Below are 20,318 nucleotides of genomic sequence, written 5' to 3' on the forward strand. Positions count from 1 at the left end.
TTCTCATCTGTAAAACAAGGGGAATGGCCTGGATGATCCATTCATCTTCCAGTTCTGAAATTAAATGCATCTAATCTAATGTCCACAAACACATCCTCTTTTCCTTCCCATGTAGCATGCCTAACAGTTCAGATAATTGAAAGTTTTCCAAAAGTGCTAATTGGATATACAAGTGATAAACAACTGTTTGTTAAAACAATCTCCTTCTGTGCCACTCATTCGATCAGGATTACTAAGCACCTACTCTGTAAATAGTAATTTACTAGCGAATCAGGAGTTATTTGTTCTAATTTTTTTCACAAACTATTACTATAACATGAGCCCCTAACGTTCATAAAAGTGAAAATTCAGAGACAATTCAGAGGATGTCAGCTTGTGTACATATACAGTCAATTCTCAATTATTTAGTCAGATGGCTTGTGAATTATAAGGTGTCCGTGCATTTCATTCTTCCCTTTATATTGTTTTGATGTTTACTGCTTGCTGTTCTGCAAATTTACTCTATCAACTGGTATATGAGTAAAGATTTCTTTCAACTGGTAAATTTCAGTGAAACTTGAACAAGCTTACTCTTGTAATAAAAAAAAACTTGCTCTCATGCATATAGTCAATAACCATATCTGTTTCTCAGTTGATCAAAGGAAAGGGAACAAGTCACAGTCAAAAATAAAGAGGCACATGAGAAATGTCCCTGATAATTTAGAAAATCTGCCTCCTTGTCTTAAGGGTTAGAACTAAGTACTTAGGAAATCAAATTGAAACACTCACCTAGATGCTCAATCTAGGTAGGAAGTGATCCTTAAAAAAAAAAAAAAAAAAAAGAAAGAAAAAGAAAAGGGGGGAGGGGTGAGAGACAAGAAGAAAGAAACTGAGCGGATGCCCATCAACTGGGGGATGGCTGAATAAGCTGTGGTATATGATTCTGATGGAACACTACTGTGTAATAAGAAATGACAAGCTGGCTGATTTCAGAAAAACCTGCATGACATAATGAAAAATAAAACTTGGAATGACTTGTTGCTTATTAATTTTGAGTATTATGAATTCTCAAATCAATTACACAGGACTATGAAGGAAGATGGCCTCTACATCCAGAGGAAGGACTAATAAATAGATATATAGTCAAGTTTTACTTATCTACACATATTTGTGTCTACTGGTGACTTTGTCTATGGTAATGTGGGGAGAAAAGGAGGAAAAAAAATGTACAGCAGAGAACAAAAGAATATTTAGAAAGAAGCACAGGAAAGCAGGGTAGCTTTGAAAATGATGTGTATTATTCATTATATAGCTTGCAAAATAAAAAGCAAACTGTGTGAATTGGAAATCCATGGTTTTACATAGAATCCTCTACATTGTACTGTGTGTGTAAAAAACAAATTTTTTTTTATATTTCTGTACTTAATTTCAAAATGAGTAAAAATTTACCAGGGGAAAAAAGCCCTAAAGTATATCCTAACATTTACCAAATAAGTTCCTTTCTGTCAGAATAATGCTCAGAAATGAAATTTAAAAAAAAAAAAAAAATGAGCTGTCAATTGACTCATATTATAAATGAGCCATTGGGAAATGGGTTCAGTTCTAAAATTTTATGACTTTTAAATACAAACAGAAGTTGCTAAAAAATTAAAAATAAAAATAAAAATAAAACTCTGATTAGGCAAATAAATAACCTGCAAGCCTCCCTAAATTAAAATATAATTATGTGCAGCTGTCCAAGAACAAGTCTCTTGGAATGGGGGGAATGGGGAGAGAGCATATGAAACAGAAAAAACAGAATAAAACAGAGCAAATAAAAACTGAATGCTGTGAAATGATATTGAGCAAATTTGTTCCCAAAGAAGAGAATGCATCTCCTTCCTTTGCAGAGGACTATTAATGTGGTTACCTACATATAATATTAGAAGTGGTTAATATGTTTGTTTTTCTTCTCCTTTTTATACTTTATTATATAGGATAGCTCCAAGACCAAAAAAAAAAAAAAAAAAGAAAGAAATAATATAGGTGCTATAAAACAAAAGAGCAAAATTTCCAAAATGGTATTTCCTATCATTTCAAGAGTACTGGCTTCAAACCAAGAGAACTGGATATAGATACTATTACCAAGACTGCTTCAATAGGTACAAGAATGGAATCCTTCGCCACTAGTCTTAGCTGCCTGAATAATATAGATAAAATCCTATTTAAAGAACACCAATTTAAGAATGTATTTTACTGAGCAGAATTATTTTCCTGTCCCAGCATATGGCTTAAAGTTAGAGCTTTTACAGATCTGCCTCAAAGGAATTTGATAAAATGGAAAAATCCTAGTTCATAAAGTAGTAAATATATTTACAACAGAAATGTTGTCAACTTGGTTGGGTATTGATGCCTTTGATTTTCCTACATTTCTATTTTGGGTACAAGATTGGTAGTTAGCAGAACCAAAAAGGTAGAATAATTCAAGGCAAAAACACTTCTCTGATTCCAAATGAAAACAGTAAAAACTTCAAAGCTGTTTCTGAAAATGCTTCTGTATTCCTGAGGGCTTGAGTGAATCAAGACCAAAGTAATCATTTCTTCTCTTCCCAAATTCTAAAAAATTATAATTAAAGGAAAATTTGTTCTAAAATGTCCTTTTTCTCCTCTGAATAAGACTTATGTAAGGAGTCTTTCCTGTCCTAGTGAGAGAAATTTTTCCAACCTGAGAGATGTGTAGGTCTAGATGGAATGCCAAAAGAATAGTGTGGTCATGCTTATAACCAGATATTATAGTCTCAGATTACCCTCAACTCAACTTCAGGAGAAGACAACATATAAAAAAGAATTGAAAAGCAGGGGGTGGGCTAGGGAAGAGGTGCTGGTGTGGAGTTGAAACCCAGAGAATGAAAGAAGGGTAAGTGTCCTTCCTCAAAATGGAGGCTGTGCAAAGAGCTCATCAGTGGAAGAGAAAGCAGCCACAGAGAAAGAGAGAAGGTAGCTGAAAGAAAGGGGCTGAAATCCAGAGTATGACTTTTAAGTGAACTTACATTCTGGGACAGGATCCAGATGTGATACATAAAACCCACCAAACAAATATAGGATGATCAAAGAAATTTCCATCATCTGCTTCTTTTCACAAATGATAGGGCTGACACATCATTACTTCTCATGCAACAATTATGCTTGTTTTTCCTCATCTGCTTTCTCTTCCACTATGAGGTACAAACCTATTTGCACATGGCCCTGCCCATAGCTTGTTTGCATTGTGTAAGACCCAGAGCTTCCACTTTCTAGCCCCTCACATGAGGTTTTGCAGACAGTTAACACCAAACAAGTGCTTGTTAGGTTGGAATGGGAAAATAATGAGGCTGACCTATGATTACCCTTCAGGATGGTATGGGGGATAGGTGGAAGTCAGACTGACCGAAGGAAACCCTAAAAAGAACATTCCTGCATATATGATCATACAAAAGGTCGTCTTTGAATAGGAATGGAGGTTATGAATACAAGGCAGATCATGGAGGAAAAAAGTTTGGGCCAAAAGTCAAATTATAAGAGGCTTTAAAATTTTTTCATTTATTATCAGAGATTTGATAATAATTTGATTTACAAGACTAGAGCTACAAGAGGAAAAATAAGTGACAGAAGAAATGTCATTGCATTACTGCTATTAGTTATATATCCATTTTACAACTAAATTCTGACATACTAAGACTTACCTTCTTGGAGGCCTGGTACCAATTTGTAAACAATATCTTGCATTGTCCTGTCATGACTAGAAAAAAAAAAAAAAAAAAAAAAAGCAAAAAATAAATTACAAAAACATTTGCAATTACATTAAGATGGCACTTGAAGTGTTCCTTTTAAATTTCATTTTCTATCTTGTACTAAGCAATACAAAATCACAAATGTTTGGGAGTTGTTAATTTTTCTGTTGAAAAGAATGGGATGTATCATGTTTCTCATTTTTAAAAATACTAAAAGCCATAAACACATTTTTAAAAATTATAATCTGTTCAGAATATCCTTTATATTCATTATATAAATTAGGGATCATACATATGAAAATTTATTAAGTTATGGAAAGGTATAAAAATATGAAACATCTTAATTAAATTTCTAAATTATTCTGGGTTCTGAAAGGGAAAAACAATTGTTTTAAAATATATATAGAGAGAGAATCATATGTTGGAAATCCCTGCCATAATTTCTCATATTAAAGCGTAAGTCCTAGGAGGCATGCCCTGAGTTGATGCAGTTTTGTAGTAGTAATGGCAAGACATCATGTGCAATGAAGCACTCGTGGTCATCAAATAATTGTATGATTGAAATGACTGTCACTTCTACTTGGGAAAATTTGTGTAGATTTATCTATGTCTAAAGACACCAATTAGCATTTCACTAACAAGTATTAGAAAGTCACTCTTTGGCAGAGGATACTGAACACATGTACACACTTTTTGGAAGAATTGATAAGCTTTGCTGATTATTTTCTTTTTCTTTCCCCCTTTACAAATATTCTACGTTTTTGTGTTATATATATAAAATTAATATTAATATTTAATTATTTAATAATTATATTATATATAATTATTATAATATTTAAATATTATTAAGTAATAATGTAATTAATATTATATATATATATGGATGGGATAGTTCACTGGGAAGGCTGGAGAGATACTGGGTAAAATTTTAATGATGCTTTAAAAACCACCATAAGGTATCAAAAATTTATTTTAAAGCAACAACAAAAAATAATGGAGGGGGTACCACCATGACCTGTCAGACTTCAGATGGAATTTCAAAATGTGACTGTCATGAAGGAAAAAAAGAGGAAGGGAAAGGAAATAAGCATTTATATAGAGTCTATTTTATATTAGACAATGTGCTAAATGCTTTACAATTAACATCTAATTTTATTCTCACAAAAATCATGAGGAGTATGTACTGTTATTAGTCACATTTTACAATTGAAGAATGGAGGCAAACAAATCAGTTAAGAGACTTGTCCAGGGTCACCAAGATGCTAAGTATCTGAGCCCACCTTTGACTCCAGGTCCTCCTTCTTCATCACCTAACTGCAGGTGCTAGTAAGGACCTACTGCCGAATAAAATTTCTTTTTATTAGACAGTTTTGTGAAACATAATAATGTTAAGGAAAAGTCCTAAACTTTGTTATTAGGACAAGATGGATTCAAGCCATATTATATGTCTAAAAGCTGTTTTAAAAAATTATTATTGGTGAGTTGGAGGGCTTGGTGGATAAAGCAACTGCCCTGGAGTCAAGAGGACCTGATTTCAAATGTGACCGCAGACCCTTAACACTGACACCTAACACTTCCTAGCGGTGTGACCCCTGGACAAGTCACTTAACCCCAGTGGCCTCAAGAAAAAACAACAATAACAACAACAAGCACAAGTTATTATCAATAATCTAATGCTATTAGTATTCAGGTATGCACAAAGTACTCTGAACCAATAATATAATCCTATCTTCCTTGCAAATACTGCAAAAAACTTCAGAAAAGTTTTTTACCCAACCTGAGAACCCGATAATGATTTCAAAAATAAGAGTTGCCTCTTGAATCAAAAGTCTTAGCAGCCATACTCCAAAAAGTAAAGCAATAAAGAGAAGAGCAGAAAGGAGTCCATCTTTAGCTGAATGAAGAGTAGATTAAACACAAATAAAAAGTTCTATTTAGTTGACTTTTTTTAATAACACCAAAATTTGTATTTTCAAAGAGGTAAAGATTTATGTATGAAATTTTGAAGTCTTAACTTTCACCAATATTTTAAAGATAAATCTTTGCAATCTAATTAGTCCTTCAATGCCAAACACATAATTAATTGCTGGATTCACATGTGAAGATTTTCCAAAATGATATCTGCCGAAGTCCATAATCTGTTATTATAATCCCCATTTCTGCTCCCTTGGGTTAGAAAAATTAACTTTACAAGCAAAGAATGGAAGGGTAATGGCTAGATATTAATGGCTTATCTGAAAAAGCCTGGGAGAATGCAAGAGTAGGGGAATAACTTCAATGGGTCAAAAGTATAATATAAGAATCAAAGCAGCTAATATGTCAGATGGTATTAAGCAAAGTGTAATAATAATGTCCTGAATTAGGAAAATGACTATCTACTTTATTCTGCCTCAGTCAGACTACACTGGTAGTACTGTCAGTCCTGGTAGCTACATCTTGGGCAGAACATTGAGAAGGTAAAAGGTATTAAGAGTAGGGTAACCAGAATGTCACATAAAGAATTGGGTTTTTAGTACTGGAGGAGCATTACGAGTTCCTCATAGTCTTTTTTTCAGAGATTTTTTAAAAAACCACTATCTGCACCATTATTCTCTAATTACTGCACCACCCTAGCTAGTCATGGGACAGAAGTGGCAACTCATTTTTACTGTCTAAATAAAGGAAAATTCTCTGACAATTCTAGTCCCTCTAAACATAGATAATTCCAACTTTTGATTGCCTTACTCTGTATTGCCCTACTCATTTGAGGATTCTTTTAAGAGTAGAAATATTTTGTTTTTCAGCATCTAAAGCTAACAGCTGCAGCCAGTGGACAAACCTAAGTGAGGGTGAGGAAGAGAAGCAGAGTCAAGATTTTCTTAATAGTTTCCCAAAAAACATTTTATGTAAAGAGGGAACACTTAAATAATAAAATCAGTTTTATTCAATCTATATGAAGATTTACAAATTTACCACCTTTAGTTTTGGTATATTATCTATTTTCCAATTTTCCATTTGTTCCTAAAAAATCTCCACTTCAAGAACTCATAGATGCTTTAAACTTAACAGGTCAAAAATAAAGCACATTTGTTTTTTTTTTTTTTTTCCTACTACCCTCAATGATGTTACTATTATTGCAGTCATCCAGCTGGGAGGTTTAAATAAATAAATAAGTCAATAATCTAAGTCCTGCAATAGATTCACCTGTGGAGCCTATGGTGAAATTGGGCAATCTAGATTACTGAATCTAGTTCATATTGGGACAGAAGTATCAGCAGTTCTAAAGTAATTAATAGCCAGGCAAATTCTTAAGATAAATTCAGGAACAGGAACAAAAATGTTAACGTGGAAGAGCTTCAAGTAACTAAACATTTGTTTAGTTTTTTTCTACAGGCAATGATAGCAGGCTTCATCAAAGGCCTCATTTGTACCTTGAATAGGCAGGGCTCCCTCTTAGTCTACCCCAGGGACAGCTAGGTGGTACAGTGGATAGAGCACCAGCCCTGAATTCAAATCTGGCCTCAAGACACTTAACACTTCCTAGCTGTATAATCCCAGGCAAGTCACTTAACCCCAAGTGCCTCAGCAAAAGTCTCTCCCTCCTCTCTTTCCTATCTTTTTTTCCCTTAGTCCTTCCTTTCTCTCTTGCCTGTCAGGGACTCTACTTCATTCCAGCCAACCTGGATAGCACTTCTGTAAGTACTTCTCTACAGCTATAATTCACTATAATACCGCTTTAACTTTGTTCAAAAAAGCATTAGTGGCTTCCTATTCCTGTGGCACAAAATTCAAATCAAGCCCAATATCCAAAGATCTCATCAATCTGGCTCCTACCCCTTTCCATCTTTATTCCTTACTCTTCTTCCCTAAGGCATTCTCTGTCTATCCAATATGGACTACTCTTTATAATTCCCCATTCTGTCTTTTCCCTCCATGTGCATATATAAACTCTAGCTCAGGCCCACCTTGACCTCCAAAGATGATCTCTTCTTTAAGGTCTAGTTCAGGAGCCATCATCTTTTCTGCAATCTTTCTAAATCCCTACTTGCAGTGCTGTCTTATTTAGCTCCACGCACCCCATGAAAGAACGTAACTTACTTGAAGTCAAGAACCCTTTCTTTTGGTTTTTGCCCTTGCGCTTAGTAAATAGCTGTGGAATTGAGGGCAGGAGTCTATAAATTATATATATAAAAATGTAAGTAACAATATATAATTACACAATATATAATAATATAAAATAAATAATAATTGTAAATAATATATAAAATATCTAATAAGCTATTCTATGCCCAACAGGTAAATGTATGAAGATACTTTGTCATTCCCCCCTAAGAATGGGAGACCAAGAATAAAGGACAGAGTTTTTAAAGTACTTCCCACTTCTTGGAGTATAAAAAAATAAGCTGCCTATAACTGCAGACAAGAGTCTAGTTACTGAATAACCCTTTGGGCACTAGAGCTAAGTGACTCTCTCAAAACTTGTAACTTTTATACTAAATTTTAAATATTATGAAAACATAAAAATTATAAGCAAAAATAAATTTAACCATATTTAATTTTTGAAAAAAATCAATCTTTTTTTGATTTATTTTAAAATATCAAATCTAAATTCAATTTTCCAATTTATATAGTAATTCCATTTGGACAAATAGTTGTGGAGTGTGAACAGAGACTATTTCATTTCAAAGGAAATAAACTGTGTAGTTCTTTTGGCAAAGAGTCTTCATAACCTACAGTGCCATGTCCTAAAAGCAGCAGAACAAAAGAGGGACACTTGGCATATGCATGAGGCCCTGTTATGTTAATCCACACCAGGACAAAATAGCACCAGTAAGTATAATTAGCCTACAAAGAAAAGCCTGAACAATTTTGCCACACCAATATGATGTTACCATACCAATATGAAAATTTTCATGCACTGAGAATTTCCTATCTTCTTTCTCTCATATAATGTGTACTTACCCAATGTATTGCAGCGGATGACTCTGATGAATAACAATTCTACACGTAGGACAAGTGTTATTTTCTTCCAAATACTTTACCAGGCAACTTCTACAGACTGTTTTCAAAAGCATACTTAAAGTTAGAAAACTAAATTCCCAAAACAGAAAGCGCTCATATAAACTCTTATCTTTAAATGCCTAAGATTTGAAACATTCATTCTTCACATTTTCACAAGCACACCTTGTTCCTGGAGTTAGATAAGCTATGACTTTTCACTTCATCATCCCTGACAGTAGACAGAAAGTTTGGATCCCTAGCAAAGCCCTCTTCTTCCTCCTTTCATTCAAATTGTTTTTTTTTTGGTTTGGGCAGTAGAAAGGAGAAAGGGCAAAATGATTCAGGTGTAAGGAGGAGGAAGGCTATGAGGCAATGGGACTGAAATTTCAGAACCTGAACATTTTCATTTTAAGAATTTTTTAAAAAGCACTTTTCACTTAGATCAAGACTTTCCTTTGAACTAACTTAGAGAATTCTTTCATTGGTGTGGGTCAGTGGTCCTCAAACTTTTGTTTTCAGTATCTTTATTCTATTAAATTTATTGAGGATCTCTCCAAAGCGTTTTTGTTTATCTGGGCTATATTTATAGACATTTACCACATTGGAAATAAAAACTATTTTTGAATTTGTAGACCCTTTAAAAGGTTTTCAGAGATCCCCAGGATTCTCTAGACCATACTTTGAGAACCACTGGTGTGGGTACTAGCTCAATTGACACACTTGGGTAGCCTGGCTGCCAGGGAAGCACCTTATGCTGGAGCTCAGCTGGTCCTGGTTTTGTATAACCAGACCTAATAGCTCTGGCCAAGGTGTGTACAAGTACTGGCTTCACCTTCCATAATCAGGTATCAGAATATTCTGGTTAAAATTGAGTATAAATTAACTGAAAAAATTTTGAACAAGCTACCCCACCAGCACCTAAAAATATAACGAAAAGTTATAACTAACTGAATGAGTTGTATTTTCCCTATCACAATTACCAACACCCCCCAAAAAAACTCGAATTTACTTTTTCTTTCCATTTTCACTTTCTGCAGGGTTGGGGTGGGAGATGGGTTTTCAACACATTTTAAAATCTCCTTTTAAAAATCAATGTTCCCCAGAATCCTCAGATGTATGACCCATTGGCATGTTAACAATCCTTAGTGTATACACCACACTTAGAATACAGAAGATTATAGAACTACATTCTAAAGTTAAACAGTGACATCTATCTTTCAGTTAAGATAACGCCAAAAAAAAAATTTCAATTGCAGGACAACCTGAAATTTTAAATGATCAAAACAAATGGGCTTATTAAGCATTAAAATACATATGTGAACATGACAAGAGTATTTATTTGAACATGGTGCTAAAGAGTATTTATATTCCATTTTACATTCATATGAAATTATCAGGGTCACAGTGATACGAAGTATTAGTATGAACTGCTATGAGACAGATAGTTCTTTGCGATCCACTCAAATTAAGACTGGGCAATAAAGAGTTACAGGCAAGTTACATCATGCAGCTGCTCTCCAGAACAGCCAAGGCAAAAGGCCAGCTGCTAGTAAAATAAGTTCAAGGCTCTCCAGCACTGTCCCTATATGGCCACTTATAAATGCAATCTACCCGTCTAAAAATTTCTTGACGCCTATTTTTTTCCATATCTCAAGTTTTTTCTATAACCCTAGAAAAGGCAGGGTGCATTATTTCTAATGAGTTTTTGGCCCATTGTGGTTTACTTATGATTAAAATGACATTGGGGCAGAAGAAATAGTGCAGAGAGAGGGGCGGTATAAAGTAGTGGTGTCTAAACCAAACAGAAACAGGGGCTACTACATATATCCCTCTGGAACTTAGAAAACTACATAAACTAACTTTATCTATGTTTTGTTCTACTTTTATTTTGTTTTTTAAAAATTTCCCAATTACATTTTAAGCTAGTTTAGCCTAAACTAGAAGTAGTGTGGACAGGTAGCTGACATCTTTGATCCAAGGAATGAACTTTGGACAATTTTACATGGATCTTACTGATGTGACATTTCACATGTTTTTGTCCACATTTGCAAACTTTAAACTATCCCTCAATTTCCCCTGGAGACCATTTTATACAAACAATGGCACTGTTTGCATTTCTCCTACCACTGACGTCACAGCTGAAGCAGAACTTTGAAATCATCTCGTTACATTCCATGACTAACAGATGAGACACAATTAGGATCTGAGAATCCATAACCCAGAATCTAGGATTCTTTATATCAGATCACCTCTTCTCTTAGTTTTTTCATGGCACTTTCTTTTGGCCTCTGATCTTGTCAGTCTTTTTGAAGAGTCTAAAGTTCCTTTCTATCTCTAATATTTTATGATATGGTATTTCTCCATCATGCTCACCACAAACTACACTTTATCTTAACTCATGAACCTTGCTCCAACAATGATTAAAAAAAAACAAATTGTAAGGAAAAAAAAAAAAAAACCTTATGCTTGTCCTAGCTTTCCAGCACTCTATTTGTGGTTTTAATAAAGAGTCTCTATACCCTTCTTCCTCCTCATTTGCTAACAGAGAGGAGTAAACCCCCCAGCACCTGACTCTTTCTTGTATTAAAGCATATCTAATATTCGATGTGTGCATTTAGGAAAATAAAAAATCTATTCCACTGGAAAAAATTCCCAGTCTTTTGGGAGGTCATTTTTTTAGCTCACAAATTTTTCTGTGAGCTGAATTTTTTCTTCTAATCTCTCAGCTTATGTTTTTAAAATAACTGGATCTAGCATCTGAAAAGCACTTTTTATGTTCAAAAGGCAATTTTAAATATATATTTAATATATTTTGTTCCTAAATTTGGGGGGCAATATGATATGGAGTGAAGAACATTGGACTTAGAATCAAAGAAACAACGCTGATTATTCAAGTCACTTTCTTCCAAATATTTAAGGAAGCTATGGTTCAATTTAATCTTTAATAAAAAGTGAAATAATTCTTGCATTGCTTGTTTTATAAGGGTTTTATAAGATTTATAAGTGGTTTACTGTAAAGTACTACATAAATATGTGCTATCACAATGATCCAGAGCAGATCTGCTGACCCTGGATCTAATCAAATTATGACTACTAATTCCCTTTGTTCATACAACAAGAATAGCTGTAAGAATATAACAGATAAGGTTATTCAAATTTGACTTTCCAAAGCAAGAAGCATGTTTCTTTTTCCTCAATGTGAAGCTAAAGTCTTCCTACCAGGAGTGTGTGGGAGCTAGCTAGAGCTAGAAACAATTGTTAAAAATCTGCAGTAAAATTATACATTTAAATAACAGAAACTGACAAATGCTATCAAGCAGGGTTTGATTTACTGTCAATACTTAAAAAGTAATGGACAAAATGTTAATAATGCAGTGCATCTGGAGTACAATTTTATTAATCCCAGAAAGCCTGCTCTTTTTAACAGCATATCCTTGGTTCCTCTAACTTTACTATAGTTTTTATTTTGACTATCATGAAAAGAACCCTCACCAGGACTTCTCTGGAATTTTTCTTATGAACAAAAATCATATTGCCAGTCCTTTTAACGCACTGGTCACTTGCCACAACATTTGAATCAATAAACCCTCAATCTTTTCTTTTAAGTCATCAAAAGTGGTGAGTAACAATTATTCTGATGGGCATGTCAGTTGAAAAATATTCTGCATTCTATTTTTTCTAATACATCATATTTGTCTACTTTTTAAAAAAAATGGATACAGGATTCTTATTTGATGTAGTCCATAATAAAGGGCTGTCTATTAACTAATTCTATAAAAATTAAGTCTCTCTGCTATCTCCCCCATGTGTCAACTCTGAATGCACCTTCTCTACTAAGATAACTAATTGGTCTAACTGCCTGTGGCTGGTTTTTCCCATAAGTAATTTATATGGAAATTGTTTAAATATCACAGTTTAATTTTTTAAAAATTTAATGCATTAGTTTTTGCACATTTTATACCCAAGCAACTTAGTTTCTCCGATTTCTAAATTTCTGTAATGATTATAAAGACAAACCTTGTTATTACATAATTCAACTTTCTTAAATACACTGCTTCAATTATTTATTTTTCCATTTGCTACTACTACTAGAAATTACTACTAAAATTCTATAAAGCCAATTTTAGTCTTCTTCCCTCCTTTCCATGGTATACTTTGGAAGTAAAATGGTAATTTTTTCATATTTGGCTTCAGCCAGAAATTAGAGACCTTGAGTTTTTATAATTTTTAACATTCTAAAATAACTTCTATACATACAGGTATGCAAACACTCCGTTACAGTTGTAGCATCAATTAGGTATCCATTGCACAGGCGACATGTGATATGGGCATTTATGTCCCAAAGCTTAATCTTTCTGGTCAACATCTTTGGTGTCTGTAAGAAGAAAGAGGAAAAAAAAAAAAAGAAAAAAGATTAAAATCTGAAAAAAAGACAAGACCAAAACCAAAAACTAGCGAGCATTAATAATAATAAAAGTTTACTTTCTATCTATGTGAACTGGCTTAATAAATATGACTCAAATGATTCTTTACTTGATCTTATTTCAACCTCGGCATGCCAGTCTTCTACCACAAAGAACCAAAGAAACAGACATTAGATTAGTTAGGTGCACACAAAAATGAACAAAGTTCTTTAGGCAGTATGAAAGAGCTAGATATCTTATCTGAGACACTGAAAAAAGAACACCAAAACTGGTTTAAAAAAAAAAAAAAATCAATCAAATCAACAGTTGTCAGAATATTAGTTTTTTCTTTCATTAATTCAGAAAAAAAAAAATGTGTTCTTACATAAACTTCAGAACATTTTATCACTCACATTTTGAAAAACATTGCAATTACAATTCTAAATTTTGCTTAATTCCAACTTATAGCTATTGAATACTTTAAGAGATATGCCAGAAATGTGCCTGTGTGCTTTCTTGGATACACAAATATGACTGTAGCCCATCAGTAAGATGTGATTTCTCCAACGTGGAGATGGCTTTTAGGTTGAGCCATCTGCTTAACCAATGACATCCTCTCTTTCCTAGTCCTCTTGTAACCAATGGCATTTAATAAAGATAAAACTGATCCTTTTTTCCCCTTAGTTGGAAGATAGATGGCCCTCTTAAAATTGAACCTATTATCATAATGAGTTATTTAAATCCAGAGACAAAATAAAACAGTGGTCTACAAAAAAAAAAAAAAAAAAAAAAATCGGCCTCCTCTCCATTTTCCTTCTACCTTTCATAATGCCCATCTATGATCTAATAAAAATTTCTCCTTTAAGGTTCTCCTCAATCAACGAAATTCTGAGTTGTCAGTCATCTAAAAAGCCTCCCAAGTCATTCACTTTTCTTTTTTTTTTTTGACTTTTTTTTAATCAAAAAATCATTTTTTTCTTTCACATCACCTCCATTTCCAAGGAAACCCCCTTTCCTCTCTATTCTCTCCCGAAAATTCGCCTGCAACATGATAGTCACCAACATGAATGGTGAACTGTGGGAAGGAAAGAAGAGGACAGGTGCTGAGCAAACTCCATGCTGCAGTAATTGTCAAGATGGAGGAGTCCTGGCAGGAGACACCACAGGGTGGCGTACTGATTCTAGCATTTTACAGCTGAAAGAAACCTCAAAAATCACCTAATCTGACTGTAATCCCAGATATAACAGCCTGGAGAAGTGACTCCCTCTCAGATTGCATTTGAAGCTCTGAGTCAAGGGAGAGATCCACTCCTTGCAGGTCAGACAAGGCCATTCTACCCTTGAGCAGCTCTTTGAGACTGCATTACACGTTTCAGTTTTTTCTAATTACTTTTTTATGCCCATACACAAAAAACTATATTATAAATTGTAATTCTACATATACAATTAGAGATGAAGAAAATATGCAAGTGGGCAGAACAGCTATAATTGTCCCCACTACAGAGATGAGAAAACTGAAGCTGACTCTGGCTACGTTAAGGAACTTGCTCAGGCAGGCAGCAGGGCAGCAAGGGTCTTGACTCCCGAGCCTCGGGTCAGTCCTTGTTACTCTGCTGCCCGGTGCCACAATGCTACCTGTCACAAAGTGCACCGGTCCCTTCTTTTGGTTTGAATGAGGAAAAGTGAAGAAAGGAAGAGACTCTTTGGGGAAGGCTTTAAAGGATACAGTGTCACACAAGAAAATACACTTTGTCTTCCTACAGCACTGTGGGACTTGAGAAGCAGCAAGAGCACACCTGCCATGGCTCTCACACCCCGTCTGTAGTCCCTGTCCAACAACTATGAGGGCTGGAATGGGGAGGATAGCGCCCTCCCTCCAACACGAATTCCTTTGGATTTCTCCCTGATGCTCTAGAGCTTGCCTTCCCTGTCCTCCCCACTTGTCAGCTTCCTCCATCAGCCTATATTCTCCTTACATCACACCATAATCTTTCACGTCCTGCTGAGTTCCACCCATTTTAAAATCATTTCTGATTCCCGCCCCTCGGAGTTCCCCACTTTCAGAACCGTCTGACTCAAGATAGTTCATTGGGTACCATGCTGACTAGAAGTGAAACCTCCTATTAACCTACCAGAGTATTAAGAAAATTGCTACTGTGACCATCCCCACCCCCACTGCAATCACCAAACTGAAGTGCTTGTTATGTGTTAGGTACATGCTAAGAGATGAGAATAAAAAGAGGCGAAAAAGGGGGTCCTGGGCCTCAAGGAGCCCAGAATCTCGTGAGGGAGAGTTGAAAACAAGGATAAGGCAGATCGAGGTAAATCAAAAGTCATCTCAAAGAGAAAGTCTCCCACCAGAAGGTGGGACATGAGCCAAGTCTTAAAAGGAAGCCAGGTGGCAGAGGGGAGAACTAAGGGTACTGCAGACCTGGGGGATAGCCAAATAGGTACAGATAACTCAGGGGACAGAGTCTCCTGGCAAACAGTCAGTGACCCCGGACCATGGAATTCTCAGAAGGGACCAAGACTGGAAAAGGAAGAAGGGGTCAGGTTGTCATGGGCTCTAAAAACCAAAGTGCTTCTTATTTGATCCTAAGAGTAACAGGAAGACACAAGAATCTACTGAGTAAGGAAGGGAGAGACCTGATCCGAAGCCGAGTCTTTGAGGAAGAGGCCTAAGGCAGGGAGGCCCCACCAGCAGGCTCCTGTAATTATCCAGAGGTGGAAGGAGGAAGGTTGGCACCTGAATCTCCTCACAAAAACTCTAAAGAGCAGACAGTCCAACGTTTTCATTCCTCCATCAGCGACATGACTTGTGCCCAGTATGGAGAATTCCCTGGTGAATAAATCCCCTCTACTAACAATGCAGATTGGAAACTTCTCTGCTACTGACTCCTAGAGAGTTGCCTCAAGCAGAGGTGTCAAACTCCCTTGCAGCAGGCAAAACTCCCCATTGGAGCCAAACTAGACTAAAATGTAACTGGGAAATAATTTAACAAAATAAATAATATAATACAGATTTTAACATGGATTTATAATTTAACCATTTCTATTTGACTTCAATACCAAAAGCCTCAAGCACCGAGTATGACTTGGTCAGGAGGATCACACAACCAACTGATTCCATGATTTGAGGCCAAATGTCTATCCACTGCATCAAAAATTAAATAAATAAATAAAACTTCAGGAAAAACTGATTTTTAACCCATGCTTCATACTAGGAGCAAGTCTTCTCAGTGAACTTATAAGAAATTCATTGTTCTTTTCACTGGACTTTTAAAAAAGTTTTAAAGCAAACGATTCATATGCTGCTATTAGTACCTGACTTTTTCCCTAAATCCATCTCACATAATGTCTAAAAACATAAAAATTTGTTTTTTTCTCTGTAAAAAAAATATGATATAGTGGCAAAACTCACTATCCTGGAAGTCAACAGACCTAGAAAGTTAGAAGGCATCCACTCTCTCTTTCTAGATACTTTCTGAACATTTATCTCCAGTTATGACTTCCTTCCTGAACTTCCGGCTCCTGTCATATTCTCCAATATCATCCCTACCTAAATTAGGCCTTTTCCACTTGGCTCCAGCGAGAAAAAGGAGGCCCAGAATAACTCAATATAAAGAAAAAAAAATGTCTCAACAAGTAGAGCTCTCTAAAGTGATACAAATTGCCTTATGTGAGGTCAAGTTCCTTGTCACTTGAGTTTTTAAAGCAAAGGGGAACCACTTGCTAAGGATGTTTAAAAATATACACAATCTGGATTAAGGGATGAGATCAAGAACCAAACTCCCTTTCAAATTATCAAACCTGAAAGTACACAATCTCAGGTTCTATTCTGAACTATCTACCATTTAGGCAAGACAAAAATATATTACTGCAAGAAGCTTAACTACTGAAAAAAAAAAAAAAAAAAAAAGAGGATATAAACCACCAGCATAAGGGATTTATGCAAAAATTTCCTGCCATTCCCATGAAACTAAAGCTCATTAAGAAAAACTGTGAATCTTTTAAAAGTTTTCATAAAACAAAACCACAGCTTTCTACATTTGTTTATATACATTCTTGTCCAAGCAGAAAAATAGTCTAAATTTCCTACCAAGATCCAGTCTAGCCTAAAGATTCTTCTTATAGGCTGACCCAGAGATTTCAGTTCTTAAACAGTAATAATATCTGACCACTAGAGGGCAGTTTGCATTAAGCTGACTCTTGCTTGCCATTCAGAAAACTCTTCAAGTATGTCCATTTAATTCAGTTCTAGGTTTGTGCTACTTTTCTCATTTGGTTGTTTTACATGTTAAATTTGTATATAAGTTAAAGGTCATTTGTACTCTATTCACTGAACCACCTAGCTGCCAACATTTATGTGAGGAGACACAAAGTAAAAATTGGGGAAGGAAAGACACTGACAAGTTGGAACAAACCCAGAAGAGAGACTAGAATGATAAAAAAACAAACAACATTTAACCGCATACTGTAAAGATTGGATAAAGGAACTAAGAATGGAGAATAGACAACTTAGAGAAAAGGAAGTAAAAACATGCCTTCCAGAAATGTATTGAACAATGAAGATTTCTTTGCTTGCTTCCTGAAGACAGAAGTAAGAACACTATAGAGGTTATAATGAGATCAATTTCAACTGAATTTAAAGGAAAACTTATGAATTATATAACTCAGGAGGCAGAGAAAACTCTGCCAATGAAAGTATTAAAACAAAGGCTGAGTGACCATTTTTTTGGGAGAGGATGTATAGGGAATCCTGGGTATCAGTGGGACTAGATGACCTCTGAAGTGTTTTTCACCCCCAAGTCTATAATCCTGATCTGGACACATAGAAAATAGGGGGCTTGTAGAGCTCAATGGAAAATTGTTTAGAAACGTAAGCCTCCCCAAGACAAGGAAAAAACAGTATATTTAAAGAAATATACAGACATTTTAACTGGGGGACTCTACATTTTGGGGAAAATTAAATGGAGAAAAGAAAAGGAAAATGCATTCTAGGAATGAGTGTTTAACCTGTGCCAGAATTATAGGCCTATTTGTGGGGACTGAAAAAAGAAAAGAGAAGGCTTAACCTATCTCTAAGGGAGTAAGGGCAATTATTCTAGGATTTAGGAATGTTTGTAGAGGTCTGGAAGTCTAAGCACCTTTCAGAAGACAGACAAAAGCCTACACATGTAGCTGGAAGATGGCACTATAACCCTGTTTTGCATACAAAGGACAAGAACAGGAAGAACCCCTGAAGTAAATGTAGAGCACTGAAACTAGAAGCTAGCATGTCAAAACACTAGAAAAAATTATATTGGCCATTACCAAAGGCCTGGAAATTGCTGTTGATAATAATTGATAGCAATTTGTCTCTTCCCCTTTTAAATGCACAGCTAATCATTTAGTGTTGAATGCTACACAGAAAATGACACCATAACCTATTGCAAACATAATCATAACAATAATCATAATTCCTCTCAATAACAGCCTATAATCACTTCTACCTTATCAATCTATCAGGCTAGATACAGTCCCACTCTTGAACTCCAGTCCCAAACCCCCAACTGCCTGTTGAACATAAACTAGAAATCCAGCTGCTAGCACTTCAAACTCCTTATTCAAAATAAGTGTTATTGATCACTCCCCACTCCCTCCTTCCCCAACCTCACTCTCTCCTACTAATTTTCATGCTTCTACTGATGACTTCCATTATCCTGTTTTCTAGGTCATCTCTGTGCCAATTGGGTGCCAAGTGCTGCTCATGTAACCTCCATAGTTTCTTGCACGATCCATCTCTGTCCACTCGGAGAGCCTCCGTCAGTCTAGGTCACATCAGTGACAGGACCATCATTATATCCTCACTGGGGGTCTCTGCTTCCAGTAAGCTCTCTCCAGTGAGAAATCTGAGACCCAGGAGGCCACACAGCTAGCTACAAAGTAGACTGGAGCCCAGCCCTTCTGAACTGCATTAGTGGTTATCTTTACACTACACTGACCCCACTAAGCCTTTCTGCTTTTGTCTCCTCAGCTGTACTGATCTTCTTCTTCAGATACCTGTGGTGGTCAGGCTTATTTATATTTTGATCTCTTTTCCCATAAAAAAAAAAAAGTATCCAATGTTTGATCTCTTTATAAACACTTTCCTATGTACTTGCACGCTCTATTTTACATGTATTTGTTATTGCTTTACCTCTTCTACCAAATATATCTTTATTTCACCCAATTTCTAGCAATGCCTTCTACAGTAAATTTCTTCAATCAAATTTACTAACTCCCGACTCCCAGACCAATGTTTTTCTATCATGAATCATTTGGCTTCCCTCCACCACCCCTGATCTATTAACTTTAGAACATCTCATTAGTAATGGTTTTGTCCTTTTAATCTTTTTAGTTGTTCTAATCCAAGTTTAAAAGGTCTATTATTCTCAGCAATTTTCTCCAGACTCAACTCATTCTGGGTTTTAGTTCTTCTTGCATTAATCTTATAGGTTTATGTCACTCTTTCTCATTATAAAATATAAAACATTCTTTAATTATGTTCAATTCCAAAACAAATAATTAGTAAATCTCTAGTGTATGAAAATAACTAACCTAGATGTTGAGGATACTGACACTACTGCTACTGCTGCTGCTGCTGCTACTATTAAATAATAATAACCCCTTTCAAAGCCCAATTTCCAATATATGTGTCTCTGGAGGTGAGGCTTGGGAGGAGACAATAGCAAAACAGGAGAATGCCAGTCAGAGTGATGTGCTTTCACAAATCAAATTTCTATTTTGAACCATTTAAGAACATCTTGTTTGAGTTCTATGTTCATTTGGAAACTTACAACTTTCTCTTCTTCATCAGTTATCAAAGATGTCTTCAATGAGCTTATACAAAACAAACTTGTATGCCAATACTTTTATTCAATTAAAAAATTCAATTAATCTAGCTACCTAAATATTGAAAATCATAGAATGACAACTTGGCTGTCCTAGGACCACTGCTCTGTTGATGCTATTAAAATGATGATAACTCAATACATATAAAGCACTTAACATTTTATGAACTCTGAAGTCAGGTAGTACAAGTTTGAATGCCTCTATTTTATAATCAGGGAAACTGAGTTTTACAAGGTTGAGTGACTTAACTAAGATCACACACACACACACACTCTCTCAAGGATATATTTCCTAGTATACACCACTTCCACTTTATAATATGGATCCCTCTGAA

General features: G+C 35.3%; 1 protein-coding gene across 8 annotated transcripts in view; it reads right to left on the reverse strand.

The window, feature by feature from the left end:
* The window catches only part of PCGF3 (polycomb group ring finger 3), a 100,140-nt gene that overhangs the window by 35,605 nt on the left and 44,217 nt on the right, over nucleotides 1-20,318 (reverse strand). For all 8 annotated transcript variants that reach the window (XM_031942390.1, XM_031942389.1, XM_031942388.1 and 5 more), the window contains 3 exons: nucleotides 12,966-13,083; nucleotides 8,670-8,766; nucleotides 3,681-3,736 (listed from right to left, as the gene is read on the reverse strand). In XM_031942390.1, the coding sequence (XP_031798250.1) occupies nucleotides 3,681-3,736; nucleotides 8,670-8,766; nucleotides 12,966-13,074 (262 nt within the window). In that variant the 5' untranslated portion in view covers nucleotides 13,075-13,083. The remainder of the gene's footprint in view (nucleotides 1-3,680; nucleotides 3,737-8,669; nucleotides 8,767-12,965; nucleotides 13,084-20,318) is intronic.

This window comes from Sarcophilus harrisii, chromosome 6, assembly GCF_902635505.1.
Source record: "Sarcophilus harrisii chromosome 6, mSarHar1.11, whole genome shotgun sequence".
Taxonomy (NCBI): Eukaryota; Metazoa; Chordata; class Mammalia; order Dasyuromorphia; family Dasyuridae; genus Sarcophilus; species Sarcophilus harrisii.